Below are 17,790 nucleotides of genomic sequence, written 5' to 3'. Positions count from 1 at the left end.
TAGGGAGCAGGCTAGCAGGCAGGGCCCATGACTTACATCACAGGAGCCTACACAATACAAAACACTGTTGATGTATGTAGGGTTTTTTAAAAAATTGTTTTTTATCTTATATTTTGGAAATGTACATCCAGTTTTTTTCCTTTAAATTTTTTTGGGGCCCCCAAGAGAGTGGGGCCCTAAGCTATAGCTTGTTTAGCTTATACGTAAGTCCGGCATTTGAGATCCTTTCTCAAGTCCAGTTCTCTCAAATCAGGAATGAAAAGACGATCCTAGACGAGGCACGCACCCACGAGGTGACAGCAGCCATGAAATTAAAAGACGCCTGCTTCTTGGGAGAAAAGCAATGACAAACCTAGACAGCATCTTAAAAAGCAGAGACATCACCTTGCCGACAAAGGTCCGTATAGTTAAAGCTATGGTTTTCCCAGTAGTGATGTATGGAAGTGAGAGCTGGACCATAAAGAAGGCGATAGCTGAAGAATTGATGCTTTTGAATTATGGTGCTGGAGGAGACTCTTGAGACTCCCATGGACTGCAAGAAGATCAAACTTCTCCATTCTGAAGGAAATCAGCCCTGAGTGCTCACTGGAAGGACAGATCCTGAAGCTGAGGCTCCAATACTTTGGCCACCTCATGAGAAGAGAAGACTCCCTGGAAAAGACCCTGATGTTGGGAAAGATGGAGGGCACAAGGAGAAGGGGACGACAGAGGACGAGATGGTTGGACAGTGTTCTCGAAGCTACCAGCGTGAGTTTGACCAAACTGCGGGAGGCAGTGGAAGACAGGAGTCATAGCTGTCAACTTTTCCCTTTTCTTGCGAGGAATCCTATTCGGAATAAGGGAATTTCCCTTAAAAGGGGGGAATATTGACAGCTATGACAGGAGTGCCTGGCGTGCTCTGGTCCAGGGGGTCATGAAGAGTCGGACACGACTAAACGACTAAACAACAACAACAGACGAGGCGCGCAGCTCTTGCACGAATTGCAGGAGCAGCTCCCGAGCTCAGGCCGGCAGCTGTGCAAAGCGGGACCTTCTTGAGCCAAACATCCGTAAATAATAGTGATCTTGGCCACGCTCCCTACATTGGAGAAGCCGCCGAGGTCGGAGGGAGGCAGTCAGCCGTTGAGAGATAAACCCCTTCCGCCACCTGGCCCGGCCCCGAAAGCGTCGGGCGCTGTTTCCGCGGGGACGCTGTGCAACTGCCGCACCGGTCCCCCAGCGACGCTGCTCTCCGGCTCTTCCTCCTGTCAGGCCGGCCGGGCCATGCCGTCGCGGATGCTCTTCCTCGGCAGCGCCGGCGCCTGCGGGGTGTGCGGGGCTTCGGCGGCGACCAGGCGGGTCCGGCTGCTCCTGCGGCAGGTGGCGGCCTCGGGAAGCGGCGGCGCCGGGAGCGTCCGCACCGGCCGGGCCCGGCTTCTGCACTCGACCGGCAAGGCCGAAGGTAACGGCGGGGTCGAGAGGGCGCCTTCCCGGGCCTCCGCCACCGCCGGCTGGGGCGCCAGGGTCACCCCCGGCCCAGCGGGGACTGGGAGCCGGGTCTTTGCCGGGTCGCCTCTTGGCGGCAGGCCCGGGGATCCGGAGGACCCCACAGGATCGTACTCTTCCCCGCAAGGTTGAGACGGAAAGGGCTGCTGGAGCGACGGCATCCCCTGGTCCTCCGCTTCTGGTCTTCCTTCCCGTGGCTGAGTGAGCTTATGGGACTCACCGCCACGAGAAGAGTTCGGTGACTTCTGCTCCCAAAGGGTTTTTGTTTTTTAAAGGCCCTTTTGTGGGGTTGCTCTTCCAAGAGTGCTTCAGCCCTTTCAGTGGAACCGCTTCTTTCTCAAAAGCCACACACCTCTCTGCACCAGCATATTATTATTATTATTATTATTATTATTATTATTATTAATTGAACTTCCCTGGCCCTCCGCTTCTGGTCTTCCTTCCCCGTGGCTGAGTGAGCTTATGGGACTCACCGCCACGAGAAGAGTTCGGCCCGGGTGACTTCTGCTCCCAAAGGGTTTTGGGGTTTTTTAAAGGCCCTTTTGTGGGGTTGCTCTTCCAAGAGTGCTTGAGCCCTTCCAGTGGACACCGCCGCTTTCTCAAAAGCCACACACCTCTCTGCGCCAGCAAATTATTATTATTATTATTATTATTATTATTATTATTATTAATTGAATTTATATACCGTCCGTGGGTCTCCGGGTGTTTCACAGAATAAAATCCTTAGGGGAGGAACAATCTACCTTCCTAACCTGCTTGCTGGCTTCCTAGCAGCATCTCTGGAAACACGACATCCTTTTTTCTAAACCCTGTTTCCCCTTTAAGTCTTCTCTCATTCCAGTGGGAGCTATGCTTTACCTTTTTCCTTTACGTCATAATAATAATAAAAATAATAATAATTGGAGTTGTTATTGACATGACTGGGCTCCTTCCATTGAAATCAAGTAAACAAAAGCTACAAATTCTAAAAGGAACTGGAAAAATAGGCCACATGGATAGGGATAAATAGGAAATAGACCCCTGTACCCCCACCCCTGAGACTGGCAGTAACTGGTCTTGCTAGCTAGGGATGATGGGAGTTGTAGCTCAACAACATCTGGGGACCAGAGGTTGAGAAAGGCTGGGGACAAGCCTATATCTTCATTAATATCATTAGTCATTTCATTTCTAGGCTGCTTTATATTTTTAAGAAAAAAAGCTCAGGTGTGGCTTACAACACATTTACACTACTTAGTTTATGCTACTTTTATTAAACCCTTTATTGTGGATCTACTTTGGTGGGATTTCCTTCTAGCTGTGATTTTGTAGGGGGACCCTTGTTGTCCCTTCCAACTCTACAATTCTATGAGGTACACAGAATTGCAGCCTTGCTCTTAATTTCCCAGAATAAATTTACTTAGATGCTCCATATTTCAGTATAATATAAAAGCAAATGATAGGATTCTGTACCACTTTTATTATTTTGGTTTGCAGATAATATAACTGTTTAACCTGTTACTGAGGTCTAGGTTTAACACTAGTATATTTTAAATGTGATCAGAAGTGACGCTAATTTTTAGTGGAAGTTACTGCCACATACATGTGTTTCGGATGATATCTCAGCTTTGACTTTCCATCACATTTATTTTGATTAAAGTGTTCCTGTTTCTCTTTTGTCAATGTTCTAAGCTTCTATATGGGAACCTTTTCTACATGTTTAGCTCAGCTCTGTATGAAGTCTTTGATGTGTATCTCCTTTTGACCATCTTGCATGCTTTCCATTGTGCTTCTGCTGGGGTTGTGATCATAACATCTTGTTTGGAGAGTGGTGTGCCCATTTTTCATTCTCAGTATAAATTTCTTGTTGTCTCCCAGGCGCACTAAGGATTTCTGAGCTTTTCCTTATCTCTTGCTTTTTAAAAACCTGGCAATAAATATTTCCACAGCAAGATTTGTGTTTGTCACCCAGTTGCCCAACAGCATCAGTTTTGATCAAAGTCCTTTTAGTTAATTTTTTGCTGGTCCCCCCCCGCCCGCCCTGAAACTGACTCGCAGAAACTCAGATTCATTTCAGTTGCATTAAAAACATTATTAAAGAAAAATAATAACAGTTGGCTTTAAAGAACATATTCAAAATGAGTAGTTAACCCTGGTGTTAAGAAGTAACTATTATTGAAAGGAGAAATGAGTATACAACAATTTACAGCTGGCAGGCAGGAAAGATAATGAAATCCTAAAATTGTTGAAATGGGATATGTTTGCCCCAGGATCAAACAGAGATTTGTATAGCATCCTTCCATTTATCACTTGAGAATCTAATGATTGACCCCTAAATATCCCTGCCCTCTGTAGCTTCACTATGACCACATATGAATCTCAGAAGTGCTGAAAACAATAATAAAACTTGTATGTCAGTCTTGTTCTCAGCTATAATGAGCTGTGATTGCCATGTGGTATTTCAGAGCCCCCCTCCTTAATTTAGTGAAAAAATAAATGTTTTTACTCTTACAGCTTTTGGGGTCTATTCTGCCCCTCTTGGAATGACTGAGAAAACCACACAGGGGTGCTTGCTGCAAGTCAGTGCTCTTGCAAAATGTATTTAAATGTTTAATACCTGCCATATCTACAGATGCTTAGCACAGAACTTGCTCTGCTCATTTAATATGAAAAAAAATCATATTTGGTCTATTTTCACAATAGGTAATAGGGTGTACTATACACACACAGTAGTTTAAAGTGGATATGAGGTGTGCATGCTTTTCATGTTCCCTCATCAAAATGCCAACCCACAACCCTTCTCTCCCAATAAAATACAGATATTCTCATTCTGTGGATAACCCAATAAGGAAAAACTAGCCACTTGTCATCTGTAGCTGGTGGTGGTGCGGATGCTTTTTAGTGCTAATTTTTTTTGGTGGGCAGTTTGTCATGTGTGTTTCATTGAGGATGCCCTGTTGCCACACACCCTACAGTGGTACCTCGGGTTAAGGACTTAATTTGTTCTGGAGGAGGTCTGTACTTAACCTGAAACTATTCTTAACCTGAAGCACCACTTTAGCTAATGAGACCTCCCGCTGCCGCCGCGCCACCGGAGCACGATTTCTGTTCTCATCCTGAAGCACTATTTCTGGGTTAGCGGAGTCTCTGTAACCTGAAGCGTATGTAACCCAAGGTACCACTGTATTTCATTTTTCTCCTTACCTGTTTGCAACCTAGCCATTGGGTTTTGGGTAGCGTACATGATGCTGAAGCCATCTCACGCAGGGCCTCAAACCCTTGGAACTGGCCCCCTCCCCCCGCATCTTGGAGTGGGCGCACTGAGTGGACCTTGCCCGGAAAGCAAGGCAGAGAGCTTAAAAGCTGTTTCCATGCTGGGAAATTCTTGTGTGCATTTAATCACACACTTTCAACTTGCCAGGATTCAGGTGTAATAATGATTAAAATAGATCAGTTTAAACTAGATTTCAGTGGGCATGACTAAGCCTGGATCCAAGCCCACATCTTTAAATAAAATGTTAAGTATCACAACCTGAATGAATGACCTGTTTTTTTTGTAGAATCTCTGCAAAGTGGCTGATGGAGCTATTCATTTACACGTGTCCTTTTTCTAAAGTTATTGGGTTGCAAAGGCCAGGAGTTGAAGTGGAAGCTAGATTAAGGTTACCAGACGTCCCCTTTTCCTGGGGACAGTCCCCGGATTTACAAATCAGTCCCCATACAAAATCCATTGGAGTTGAAAAGTGTCCCCGGATTCATTGGGAAAAATAATCCGGTAACCTTAAGCTAGATATACTAGGTTTGTTACTCTGTACAAAGGTTTACTATTGCAAGTATTGACACAGAGAGCAAAGGCTATAACAAAGATTTTATGGTTAAAGTGCCATCTTGGATCATGCCCTGCAGGAAGGTTCAGAAAATATTATGTGCCCTGAATGAGCAAACGTCTTCCTCTTTCCAGGCTGTGTTAGATTTGTGATGATTGTATAGTTAGCAATCAGTGACAGTTCTCCCTTTTCTTTTCAGGTGATACTGTTACTATTGGAGATGTGTCATACAAACTCAAAATTCCAAGAAATCCAGAACTTGTCCCAGTGAACTACAGTAAGAAACAATATTCTTCTAATACCCAGCTGGTTAAACATATATGAATAATAGTAATGATTTTAAAATTTATTTTCACCCCACCCTTTTCCCTGACCGTCTCAAGGCAGCTTACAGATAAGAACAAGATTCGCTAAAAATATATGAAAAAATCATTAAAAACAATCTGTAATAGAATTTTTTTAAAGCTTTTTGATGTTATACTGTGAATTTATATCAGAAGCCAGCTTGGCAGGATTTGACTAGAAGGCAGTCTGCAAATAGTTAAATAAATATTAGAAGAGTCTGATGGACTCTTCAGGATGGAGAGAAGGTGGAGGAAAGATAAAAGGAAATGCGAGATGGAGAAAATCTGGGAATTTTGGTTGCCTTCGTTAGTAATGATTAATTACTTTATGTTAACCTGAGCACTAGTAAAATAAAACTATAAGATCAACTAAACATATTTGCCAATTCCTACCTACAAGCCTTTCTGTGCTCTTGTTACTTCATATAAAGGAAATAGTGAAATTTTGTAGGAGCTGGTTATAGTATTGAAAAGTGTCCGTAGGGTCTGTGGCCCTGAGGCTTTGGGGGTATTCTTATATGCATTTATGTTCTGTTCCTATCTGACAGGTTGTTTTGCATTCTTGAGTTTTCTTTCCATTTTAGGTGTCTCTTAAATCTGATCCAATTTCTTTTCTTCAAACCATAACCAAAAATAGAACTAGCTAAATTTATTAATGTAAAATGTACCAGGAGCGTGGAGTTGCAAGCTTCTAAGTCTGGCTGTGATCACACATCATGTTAAGCCGTACTTAATGGTTCATTATGGTTTAATGTGAACAAGCCCCCTGCCCCCTGCTGAGAAGTCCCGGCTTCTGGCTACACCATGCTGAGAACAGCCAGACGTGCAGGGTAGATGTGCTCCAGGGGACCCCAGGGGTGCCACACCAGCGTTTAAAGCTGTTTCCAAATCCCTGTTCTGCGTTATCCGTGCCTAAGCCTGGCAAAGGAAGCTCACACATAAGAGAGAAGGAGCCATGTGGAGAGCAGAATAAAGGCAGCCTTCTCCAGGGACTACAGCACCTTCCGTAGCCCAGGGGAGCCAACATGGTGCCCTTCAGAGGTGATTTAACTCCAGCTCCCAGCAGCCTTAGCCAGCTTGGCCAGCAGTCAGGAATGATGGGAACTGTAGCCCAAACTCTGGTTTTTTATCATTAGGATTTTTTATCATTAGGAATGTTGTATAAAATTGATGAACGTTGGGAAAATGCTGAAATGAAATCACTTGGCTCTTGTAAAAAATGTTTAAAGAATTAGGTAAAAAGGTAATGGTTATGAGAAGTTGGTAAAAATAAAATTTAAGTTTTAAAGTTTTTTTATAAAATAAGATGAAAATAGAGCAAGGTAATGCAATGACAGAATATTATGAATTATGGAAAGGATTTGCTGTGATAATTATTAATTAAGATACAAGAGATGGGAAGAGGAGGAGGTCATGGAAAGAAGGTAATGAAAGTGGAGAATTTGAAAATGTTGGTTTTATTTTTACTTTTTCTGTTTTTGTCTGTTTTTGTCTTTTTGTCTTTTTTCTTTGTAATTTTTTTAAAAAAATCTTTTTTCAATAAATATCATTTAAAAAAACAAACAAACTCTGGAGGGAGGCCACCACATTGGCTATTTCTGCAAAAGCTCAATGGCCATTGCTGAGAAGACACTCTCTTGTATTTGTCTCATTTGTAGCCCCAAGAAGGTAAAAGAGCTGCCTTTGTCTTACTCTTATTTTACCTTCCTAAGTATCTTGGCAGAAATGATGTGCTAAAGTCTACCCAGGGACTTTCAGCGATGAGCAGAGATTACTTATTTGTTTGTTTAGTTGCCTAACACAGGCCAGTCTTGAGACGCCTTAATGTTTAATCAAATGTCCAGCCGGAGGAAAATCTTAACCTAGCTCACCCGCTGCCTCGCCTTTAAACCCAAGACTCTAGATGGCACTTCCATTTATTAATTTAACTGGACTCTATCAGTCCATTTTATTCATCCCAAACACTGTCAGTTGCATTGGTTTGAACTTTAATAGATCTGAAATGTTTGCACTCTGAAAAAAAGGACCTCTCAGCAGTGAGGCTAGAAAGATAAATTCAGAAATTGAAGAGCAGTATCAAAACTATTAAAGGTGCTTTAGAATTAAAAAACATTTGTTTGTAAATTCTTAATTTAGACCAAAGTCCACGCCTTTCTCATTCAGTTTCAGACTCTGTGGCTCAATCTGTAATCCAGCATTTAAGATGGATCATGCAAAAAGACCTTTTGGGCCAAGACGTCTTTCTCATAGGACCACCTGGGCCTCTTCGGCGATCAATTGCCATGCAGTACTTGGTAAGCTTGGGGAGAGAGACTTAATTTTCATTTGGAAACTGGAGTGGACATTAGTAATTCTTAGGTTTCGGTGTACAGTGGTGCCTCGCAAGACGAAAAGAATCCGTTCTGTGATTCTCTTCGTCTAGCGGTTTTTTCGTCTTGCGAAGCAAGCCCATTGACGGATTAGCGGATTAGCGCTATTAGCGGCTTTTAGCGGCTTATTGGCTTATCGGATCAGCTGATAAGCGGCTTAGCGGCTTAGAAAAAGGGGGGGAAAGGGAAAAAACCCCGCAGGAACTCGCAATACATTTTCGTCTTGCGAAGCAAGCCCATAGGAGATTCGTTTTGCGAAGCACCTCCAAACCGGAAAACCCTTTCGTCTAGCGAGTTTTCCGTCTTGCGAGGCATTCGTCTTGCGGGGCACCACTGTAGTAATGTTTAGCAGTCTAAGAGACATGTAGCCTGGGAGAGTATCTTTTTGGATTTCTGGCAGAAGGCCCTGTAAAGTGTCCACCCCAGTGTGCAGAGAGTATGTTTGGTAATCAAGGATTGTTTAGAGTTACTTCCCAATTTTGAAGCCTTTGAATCAAACCAAGAACACACTACAGTTGAGTTTCTAGACTGGTGACTAGGAGTGGCTGCTGGGACCATATAACACCAGTCCTAAAGGATCTTCATTGGCTCCCAGTGCATTTCCGAGCACAATTCAAAGTCTTGGTGCTGACCTTTAAATCCCTAAACCGCCTTGGCCCAGTATACCCGAAGGAGTGTCTCCACCCCCATCCCTCAGCCCAGACACTGAGGTCCAGCTCTGAGGGTCTTCTGCTGGTTCCCTCCCTGCGAGAAGCAAAGTTACAAGGAACCAGACAGAGGGCCTTCTCGGAAGTGGCACCCGCCCTGTGGAATGCCCTCCCATCAGATGTCAAGGAAATAAACAACTACCTGACTTTTAGAAGACATCTGAATGCAGCCCTGTATTGAGATTTTTTTAAAAAATATATATATGTGCTGTAAGCTGCCCAGAGTGGCTGGGGAAACCCAGCCAGATGGGCTGGGTATAAAACAACAACAGCAACTATTATTATTATTATTATTATTATTATTATTATTATTATTATTATTATTGGCTGGTTGTTTTTTCATTGTTTGTTGCCTCAAACATTTGGTATACTTATTTTATTGGCATAGTCAAACTGGTGTTTAGACCCGGTTTTGGCACAGAAACCACTTTGGTCACCCTGTATGGTGACCTTTGTCAGGAGAGAGACAGGGGAAACATGTCCTTCTTAATTCTCCTCGACCTTTCAGTGGCTTTTGATTCCATTGACCATGGTATCCCACTGGAGCAGCTGTCTGAGTTGGGGGGGTGGCATTGCTTTGCTGTGGTTCAGTCCAGATAAGACTGAGGCACTGGGTGGTTCCCTAGACCAGAAGGCTGGGAGGTTGCCTGCTCTTAATGGGCTTACACTCCCTCTGAGGGAGCAGGTACGCAGCTTGGGAATATTCAGGATCCTTTGCTGTTACTTGAGGCTCCGGTGGCCTCAGTGGCGTGGAGTGCCTTCCATCAGCATTGACTGGTAGCCCAGCTGCACCCCTACCTGAACAGGAATAGCTTAACTTCTGTTGTCTATGTCTGTTACTGCAATTACTTGAAGTCTTTGAAGACTTGATTCTTTTAAGGGAGCTTTTAGGTTTTTAAGAGCCTTTTTAACAATCTTTTTAAAGAATTGTTTTAATTTATTTTGACTGCGGCAGACCAACACGGCTACCTACTTGAATCTATTACTGCAGTGCATTACTTTGCATTGTGGTCCAACATTTATATTATATGAATGGCACATATTCAGGAAATGCACTGTGATCCTCCAGCTCACAATACATTTCATGAGCAACCATTAGCGCTAGACAAACACATTTTCACTGATATGTACCCAAAGGAATACAACACAAGTGAAACAAAGTTTTCAACAATACTATTAATGACGCTGAAGTAATAGCAATGTTGTTTATATGTTTATGATTATTGCTCTTTCATACTATGAGTCACACTGATGGAACATACTGCAAGATCTTTTTTACCTCGGTGTGTCTCTCTTATCTCTCCTTTTAGCTGGCCTCCTTATTTGTTTTGATCCATCCAAGTGATTTAAAGCTGAAAGTTTCAGAAATGTTCATAAGGAGGTGGCCTGCAACCATGCTGATTGAGGGAGAGCACTAAACTGGGCCTCAAGAGATGGTGTTGCTCTTTAGTTTTATTCCATTTAGTGATGTGTCGCTGCCTCTGTTGGATAATTTGCTGTGACGCTGTGCTGATTGTAATCTATATGTTTTCAAATATTGTGCTGTGTCCTACAGGAGTTGACCAAGCGAGAAGTGGAGTACATTGCACTCTCCAGGGACACAACAGAAACAGATCTCAAACAGCGGAGAGAGATCCGAGCTGGGACTGCTTACTACATTGATCAGGTGAATACTTATAATCGCCACGGGTCTTTATTGTCAGTTTGATGAGAACTGATGATTTCTGGGCAAGGTACTTGAGAGCATGGTTGTCAACCAGATCCAGGTACTCTTGAGGAGTCAGATTTCCTAGATCCATTTCAGCCAGAATTCAAGCCTGGTTTTGATATGGAAACTTCCTTGGTCACCATGCATGATGACTTGTGTTGAGAGACAGGGAGAGTGTGACTCCATGGATCCCCCTTGATCTCTTGGTACCTTTTGATACTGTTGACGATAGTAACCTTTTGTTTGAGTTTAGGTATTGGGGGCACTGTGCTGTAGGGGTTTCATCCCTGCTTGAATTGATGGCTCCAAAATGTGGTTCCTGGAGGAGCAAAACTTGGCTCTGGGGATTCTCCAGTATGGGGTCCCACAGGAGTCAGCCCTGCCCCTGCTCCATGCTGTGTAACATCTACATGAAACTGCTGAGTGGGATCATACAGAGTTTTGTAGAGCATTGGCATCACTATGCTGATGATACACAGCTGCATTTCTCCTTTTACATTTTGAATTAGCTCTTGGTTGTGATAATAGACTAGATGAGGGCTAATAAACTGAAGCTTAATCTAGTCAACACTGAGATGCTGTGGTGGGTGGTTCCTCTGGCATATTTGTGTGGTCCCTACTGTAGAGGGGCCATTCTCCCTTGGAAGGAGTGAGGGGGGCGGCGATTCTCCTGGATCCATTGCAGTCCCTTTGAGCACAGGTGGCCTCGATGCCACAATGTTCCATCCTTTCATTTAGACTGGTGGCCCAACTGCAACTCTATCTCTACAGGAAGAACTTGGCTATAGTAATATATGCTGTAAGTAAAGGTAGGGCCCTCAATTTTTGCAATTCACATTCTCCCCGAAAGTTGACAGATATTCCACCCCTGTTTTCACAGGGGAATATGGTCCTGCAAATGTGTGCAGTGGGAAATATTCAGCCTAGCTTTCGTTTTGTGAACTCCTATTCAGCTGTTTTTGCTTCTGAAGCTGATTTTGTTTTGATGGGCAGTGTGCCGTACGAGCAGCCACCGAAGGCAGAATCTTGGTTCTGGAAGGCTTGGAGAAGGCCGAGCGGAATGTCTTACCCGTCTTGAACAATTTACTGGAGAACCGGGAGATGCAACTTGAAGATGGCCGTTTTCTCATGTCAGCAGAACGTTATGACAAACTGCTGAAGGTATTGGGTTGTTCCATCAATATTAGATCCCAAACAACATTAAATCTAAAATAAAAGTTGCTGGAGAAGCTTTGATCTCTAGAAGGCTTATTCTTTATATGGTTTATTTTATATTCACTCCTTCCCTGCTAGATCTCTCAAGTAACATTTTACTGCATGGAACTCTTTCTTTCTTCATTATATTTCTAAACATTTTTGCTCTTAAATACCACAATATCTATCTAACACATGCCTCTCATAGTGGGGAGGTCGGTGCACCATAGGAATCCTGTACTGCCCCTATTGCCCAACTTCCAGAACTTGCACTCAGAAAACTGGGTCTTCCTAATAGGAAGGTTGGTTAAAACTAAGGACTTCTTAAAAATCACTGCAACCTCCCTCCCCACCCACATGACCTGGGTTGCTGTGTGTAAGTGAAACCCGGTGGGCAAGCAGTGGCAAGAGTAGGCGCAGCTACCATGCCCAGTCATGTCTCTGTTACACGTGCAGGTCAATTCCTTGATCGAGTCATGGATGGCTCTGGTCTTACGAATCATTGACCTGGCATTGCAAGTAATGATGGCTTCCTTGCCATGTACATTTCCCCCCTCCTCTTTTTAAAGGAAGATTTTAAAAAAAACCTGTTTTCAGGGTTATGGCTCACTGTGAAAGCACAGTGAACATGCATTCAGATCACTAATGTGTGAAGTGACTCTTAAAATCCTAAAATCAATATACAGTTTTGTTAATACTGGCATTTGTATTGAAGCTGATGGAGTGAGAGCTCTATGTCTTCCAGATCTATAAGCCATTTGTTGTCCAGTTCAAACAGCTCTTCATTAGGTACTCTGAATAGTTGGTCTTTTTTCTGAAGTGGTTGCAGAATTCTAATTATAGGTTTAATTTATTCAGGAGCATAATAAATCAGAGTTGGATGCATGGAAGATTGTTAGAGTCAGTGAAAACTTCAGAGTCATTGCCCTGGGCCTTCCCGTCCCCCGATATTTGGGTAACCCATTAGACCCACCTCTGCGATCTAGATTTCAAGCAAGAGATGTTTATTATCTACCGTTTAAGGTAAGTAATGTTGCAGGTGTCTGGGGTTGTACACAAAGTACAGTTGAATGATGCTTTAATGTGTGCATTTACATGGGAGTCAAAGGTGTTCTAAAGGAGGAAAATGAAATGACGGAGAAGCTCAATGCATTATTTGCATTTGTTTTTCACTGTGGAAGGGCAGATGCCTATCTCTTTACTCACTTTATCAGGAAGTGAGTGAGGAACTGAGGCAACTACTAGTGACAAGAGCTGATGCTTTAGGCCATGTTGACAAATTAAAAATGAAGGCTTCACCAGCTCTAGATGGCATCTACACAGGAGCTCTTTAAGAACTCAAAATTAGAATTGCTAATCATCTAGCAAAAAACAACAACCCACAGTTGGGGAGTAGGGATCCTGGAGATTACAGGACAGTTAGTTTAACATCTGTTCCAGGAAAACTAGTGGGAAACATGATTAAAGATAAAATTACTAAGCATACCGATGTTGTCTTGTTGAAGAGGAGCTGGCACAGCTTCTGCAAAGGAAAGTCCAGTCTACTTAACCTTTTAGAATTCTTTGAGTGCATCAATAAGCATGTAGGGAGGGATGATGCAGTAGACTGTGTGTGTTCGACTTGTTGAAAAGCTGTTGCAAAGCCCACCACCAAAGACTTCTGAGCAAGCTTAGCAGTCATGGAACAAGTTATCTTATGGCTATGCAAGTGGTTAAAGTTCAGGAAGCGCCGAGCATGAATAAATGTCATAATGGAATAATGGAGGATCCCCAAAGGATCTGTATTGGAACTGGTGCTTTTTATATTCTTCACAAATGATCTGGCGTTAGTGGTGAGCAGGACAGAGGCCAAGTTTCCTGATGACACAAAATTGTTCAGAATATAAAAATGAAAAGGACGGTGAGGAGCTCCAAAAGGATCTCTCCAAACTGGGCGAATAGACATTAAAATGGCAAACACCATTTAATGTAAGCAAGTGTAAAGTGGTGTGCATTGTAACATAACATCTGACGTTGACGGACCAGGAACGAGATCTTGGGTGGAGAGCTTGATGAAGATGTCACCCTGCACCCTGGTGAACAGAGTGCTGTTGCTTGAGTAAATGGCCTGATAGGTGATACTGTCTTCTATTTTAGGACCATCTTTCACAGTTATATTGTATTGGACCTAACGTTTCAACTGAGAGGTAAATATATGCATTACAGCTATGCATAAATGTTCTTAGAATTTAGTTTTCTTATCTAATGGCTTCCCTCGTAGAATATTAGAGTTGTTGTGATATGACCAAATGAATTGGGTGAGATAATCTAGACATGATATACAAAGGTTCAGATTTTTATTAGGCCTCCTAACAGATTTCATGGCTAATCTACTTTAGGTAACGGTGGTACAAAATTCGGGTACGTCTATCTTCCAACCAAACTCACGTCTTTAGGATGGGGTGAGCAAGAATCCTCTGTGAATAAACCTAAATGAGCTCCTTGATGAACTTTCACTTCATGAAAGAGGTCCTGTAGTTTGTTTAAACTATAGTTAATGAGGAAAAAGTCGGAAACAACTGAGCAACTGTGATTTCAGATCTGCCTGAAACCATAGTTTAAACCACAGTTCCCCAAGTTCAGAAATTATTGTGGAAATGTTCAGGGAGGCAGGAGAGGATATATTGTTCATTAATATCCTTCCTAACTTGCGCTAGCAAGTTCTATAACTTAGCAAAGTTTTACATTCCCATTTTAAACATACAGCAGATAGCTGGTTGAAGGCTTGTTTAAGCCTCTCAATATTAGATTCCTGGTAAGTTCCCTTGCATCCCTCTTAAAAGAATAAACACGCCACAATCTTGTGTAAAGTATATAAAAGTTTACTCACATCATCAGTTCACAGTTGGATCCCTGAAGGCAGACTTAGTTACAAAGTATAAACATGTGGATCTATCCCATATGGAGATAGTCCCTGTGTTCTCTGTTGGCTGAGAGCCAACATATTATTATTATTATTATTATTATTATTATTATTATTATTATTATTTATACCCCGCCCTCCCCAGCCAAGGCCAGGCTAACAAGCAATAATAAAAACAAGTTGAATGAATACAACTAGAACAATTCTAGCTAAAAGCTGCTGCTCCAACAACGGAGGAAGTCAAAAAAGAGTGTGGCAGCAATCCTTGTCCTTTTGTTACCTGGACAAGTAAGGTCACACCCACCTCTAGTCACATGCAAAGGAAGGATGTTCCAGCCAGGAGGAAACAGGAAGCTTTCAAATGGCTGGACCAAACATTCCCTCGGAATGCTTCTCTAGGAAAACAAGAAATGTTGTGTTTGACTGCTCTCAGTGGATTATATCCCACAATTATGGGGAATTGCACTCAGTTTAAAATTGGAAGCGGGGGCTTCTGATCTCTTCCTTAGTGTGCAAAACAGGAGATACTGGGCATGCACAAGATGGAGACCTGCAGCTTGTTCATGTAAGTGGTCCTGTGAAGTCTGAATGGGGCCAATGTGAGATTAAAGACACTTGTACCTTTTTTGTTTTGATTGCTTGTTTCCTTTTTAGAATTTGTGGATAAATAAGCTGAATGGGAAATAGAACATCTTAAATTTCAGCAATGATCTCTTGCTCTGTTAGAAACGTGCCTTAAAAACAACAACTGTGGCTTTCAGGATCAAACACTCTGTGCTGGATCCCATGTTGTGTGTGAACACGCCATGTACACAGGATGGATATATGCCTTCCTGTTTACACTCCTGATATTATGGTTGTAGCAACTGTTAGCCTTACTTTAGTTAGCATTTTGAATTTAAGATTAAAATTTACCTAGATGGGTTTCCGTCAGTATATTCTAAAACTTTAGGGTTGCCATATTTTGAAGAGCAAAAAAGAAGATCCATTTGCCATCTTCTACTTTTAACTATGGGTCACTATGACGACACTCATTTTACATACCCATGAAAAAGAGGACATGTCCTGGAAAAAGAGGACGTATGGCAACCGTATGAAAGAAGCTAGTACTCTAATTAAAGCGGAACTAAAGAAAGTGGCCTCTATTGCAATATCATATAGAAGATTGCTCTATTTAACAATGATTTTAAGATGTTATCCATATTGGCGGCTAGATTAAGCAAATTTATTGCTAAGTAATTTGATGCAGATTAAACTGGATTTATCCTGAATTTCAACTTGAGAGTATATTAAAAGGTTCATAAATAGTATTAATGCTATCTATATTCTGAAACAAGGGTCTAGCTTTTTTTTAGATCCCAAAAAGGCATTTGATAGGCTTGAGTGACCTTATCTAGCACAGCCTTTACAAACATTTGGAAGTGGATATGTTTCTTTAATATGAATTAAAGCTTCCTGGATGGGCATGATAGCATCAGTTAAAATGACGATTTTACCGTTTTTAATTCTTTTTGTTTCAAACCCTGCCTATAAGTATTTCAGCAAAGGACCTAAGGAAATGGCAAAAAATGATTGTAAGCGTTACTCATCAGGGCAAGAGTGTTGGGATACTGCCAGGGAGATAAAGTCCATCATGGCCCCCAAGCCGGCTGCCGGACGATCCATCGATCTCCCGTAGTCATGCAGTATGAGCTATTAGCAACACGAGTTTCCTGGAAATACCTTGCCACATTTCCAGGGCTCATGCACACTCTTATCAGCAGATAATGCACAGCCAGAAGTCGCACTCAGGAGAGCATTATTTACAAGCTTTTATTCAGCGTTGATCAGAACAAAGAAAGACATGACTGTTCTGCGTCAGTGTCTTCGACACAGAGAAAAACGAAAGCAATAGGAAACATAAACATCCTGTGAACAGGACATGCACAGACTCTGTGACTCACAAAGCCTGCTCCCTTTTAAGGTGGAACGGAAATATCCTAACAAAGAGACCTAGACTACGATTAGCTGTATTGTCCTAACCTTCCCAGAGAGGAGCTATTGGTTTAACATATCTGCAAAGATATCATGATGCGGTCCATATACAAAATGCCATTACAAGCAGCGGCCACTATAGACACATCCGATATGTGTGAACCATGCACATGTGCCTTGTGCCGAACCCAGAAGTGACCCGAAAGCATCACAAAAATGTCACCAAAAGGGGTGGAACAGGGTGTTTGCAGGCTTTTTCAATGGTGTTTCAAACCCCACATAAGTTGGGAGTTGCCTATAGTATGATCAACAGTGTGAAAAGGGAATATTTGGATACAATCAGAGTTTGATAAATTTGAGCACAGAATACCAGGTAACCCATTTTTTATTCATAACATAAACTGTCCAAGAAATTATAACAAACCCATTTTGCAAAAGCAGAATTAAAGATGGGCGATCCTGGATATCAAAATGAGCACCTCCGGTATCACAGCTGACTCCCTTCGTATTGCAGCCCTCCTTCCACACATCTGATTGGAAGCTGTTGGATATCAACTGGAAAGAAAGAGGCTTTTATAGATTGATTCACTTTTAAGAAAGCGATATTTCTCTCACAGCAGGGCAAATCATGGAAAGAATGGAAGGGTGTAATATGAATTGGCTATTGATCTTTCAGGTAAAACACTTTCTCTCAAACAGTTAAATCTCAGGCAATGAGACCATTATCACCATTTGAAAATCTGATTTTGAATCCCCCCCAATTATCAATTTTAAGGTGAATTAAGGCTATGTATAGTGCCCATATAACCAAGCTAATCAATGATGGAGCTATTTCAGAGCCATTCTTATTAAACTGGGACACAAGGCACAGACGCTCTTTGTCATCCCTGCTGTTTGGATATTGAACCATTTGCCATTGCAATTAGATTTAGTGAAGGAACCAACAGGGTTAAGTTGGTAAAAAAAAAATGAATCTTTTACGAAAAATATTATTTTTCTTTTAAAAAGTGTTTTATTTAGAAGTATTGTTTGTCTAACATTTTTTGCCTTTGGGTTTTCTTTCTAGAATTTCTAAACTTTTGTCATTTGCAACTACTTTTTGCACCCAAGAGTCCTCCGCCCTGGGTCTCCCTGATTTTCCTCTGGACACATTAGCATCTGCTGTGCAGATTCTGGTAGGTCCTTGCAAATAAATAATGGATACCGAGATGGAGATTCCTTATCTGGAGTTTAGGGGAAGCATTCAGGTATTAAGGATAAAGAAACTGCTTTTACAGTGTAGCTAGGGGAAAAAAAAGAGAAAA

The 17,790-nt window shown here is 42.1% G+C and overlaps 1 protein-coding gene across 4 annotated transcripts in view; it reads left to right on the top strand.

Moving 5' to 3' along the window:
- The first annotated feature begins 1,198 nt into the window (after nt 1–1,198).
- The window catches only part of VWA8 (von Willebrand factor A domain containing 8), a 91,821-nt gene continuing 75,229 nt past the window's right edge, over nt 1,199–17,790 (top strand). For all 4 annotated transcript variants that reach the window (XR_014529582.1, XM_083518977.1, XM_083518979.1 and 1 more), the window contains exons 1-8: nt 1,199–1,441; nt 5,488–5,565; nt 7,796–7,926; nt 10,264–10,374; nt 11,410–11,577; nt 12,469–12,633; nt 13,747–13,796; nt 17,553–17,661. Coding sequence is in view for 3 of the 4 variants with exons in the window: in XM_083518977.1 (XP_083375103.1) it covers nt 1,264–1,441; nt 5,488–5,565; nt 7,796–7,926; nt 10,264–10,374; nt 11,410–11,577; nt 12,469–12,633; nt 13,747–13,796; nt 17,553–17,661 (990 nt within the window). In the remaining variant the exon portion in view is untranslated. The remainder of the gene's footprint in view (nt 1,442–5,487; nt 5,566–7,795; nt 7,927–10,263; nt 10,375–11,409; nt 11,578–12,468; nt 12,634–13,746; nt 13,797–17,552; nt 17,662–17,790) is intronic.

Source organism: Podarcis liolepis (genome assembly GCF_965112155.1).
Source record: "Podarcis liolepis genome assembly, chromosome: 8".
Taxonomy (NCBI): Eukaryota; Metazoa; Chordata; class Lepidosauria; order Squamata; family Lacertidae; genus Podarcis; species Podarcis liolepis.
The sequence above is the reverse complement of the archived record's forward strand: the minus strand, read 5'-3'. Positions and strand labels throughout refer to the sequence as shown.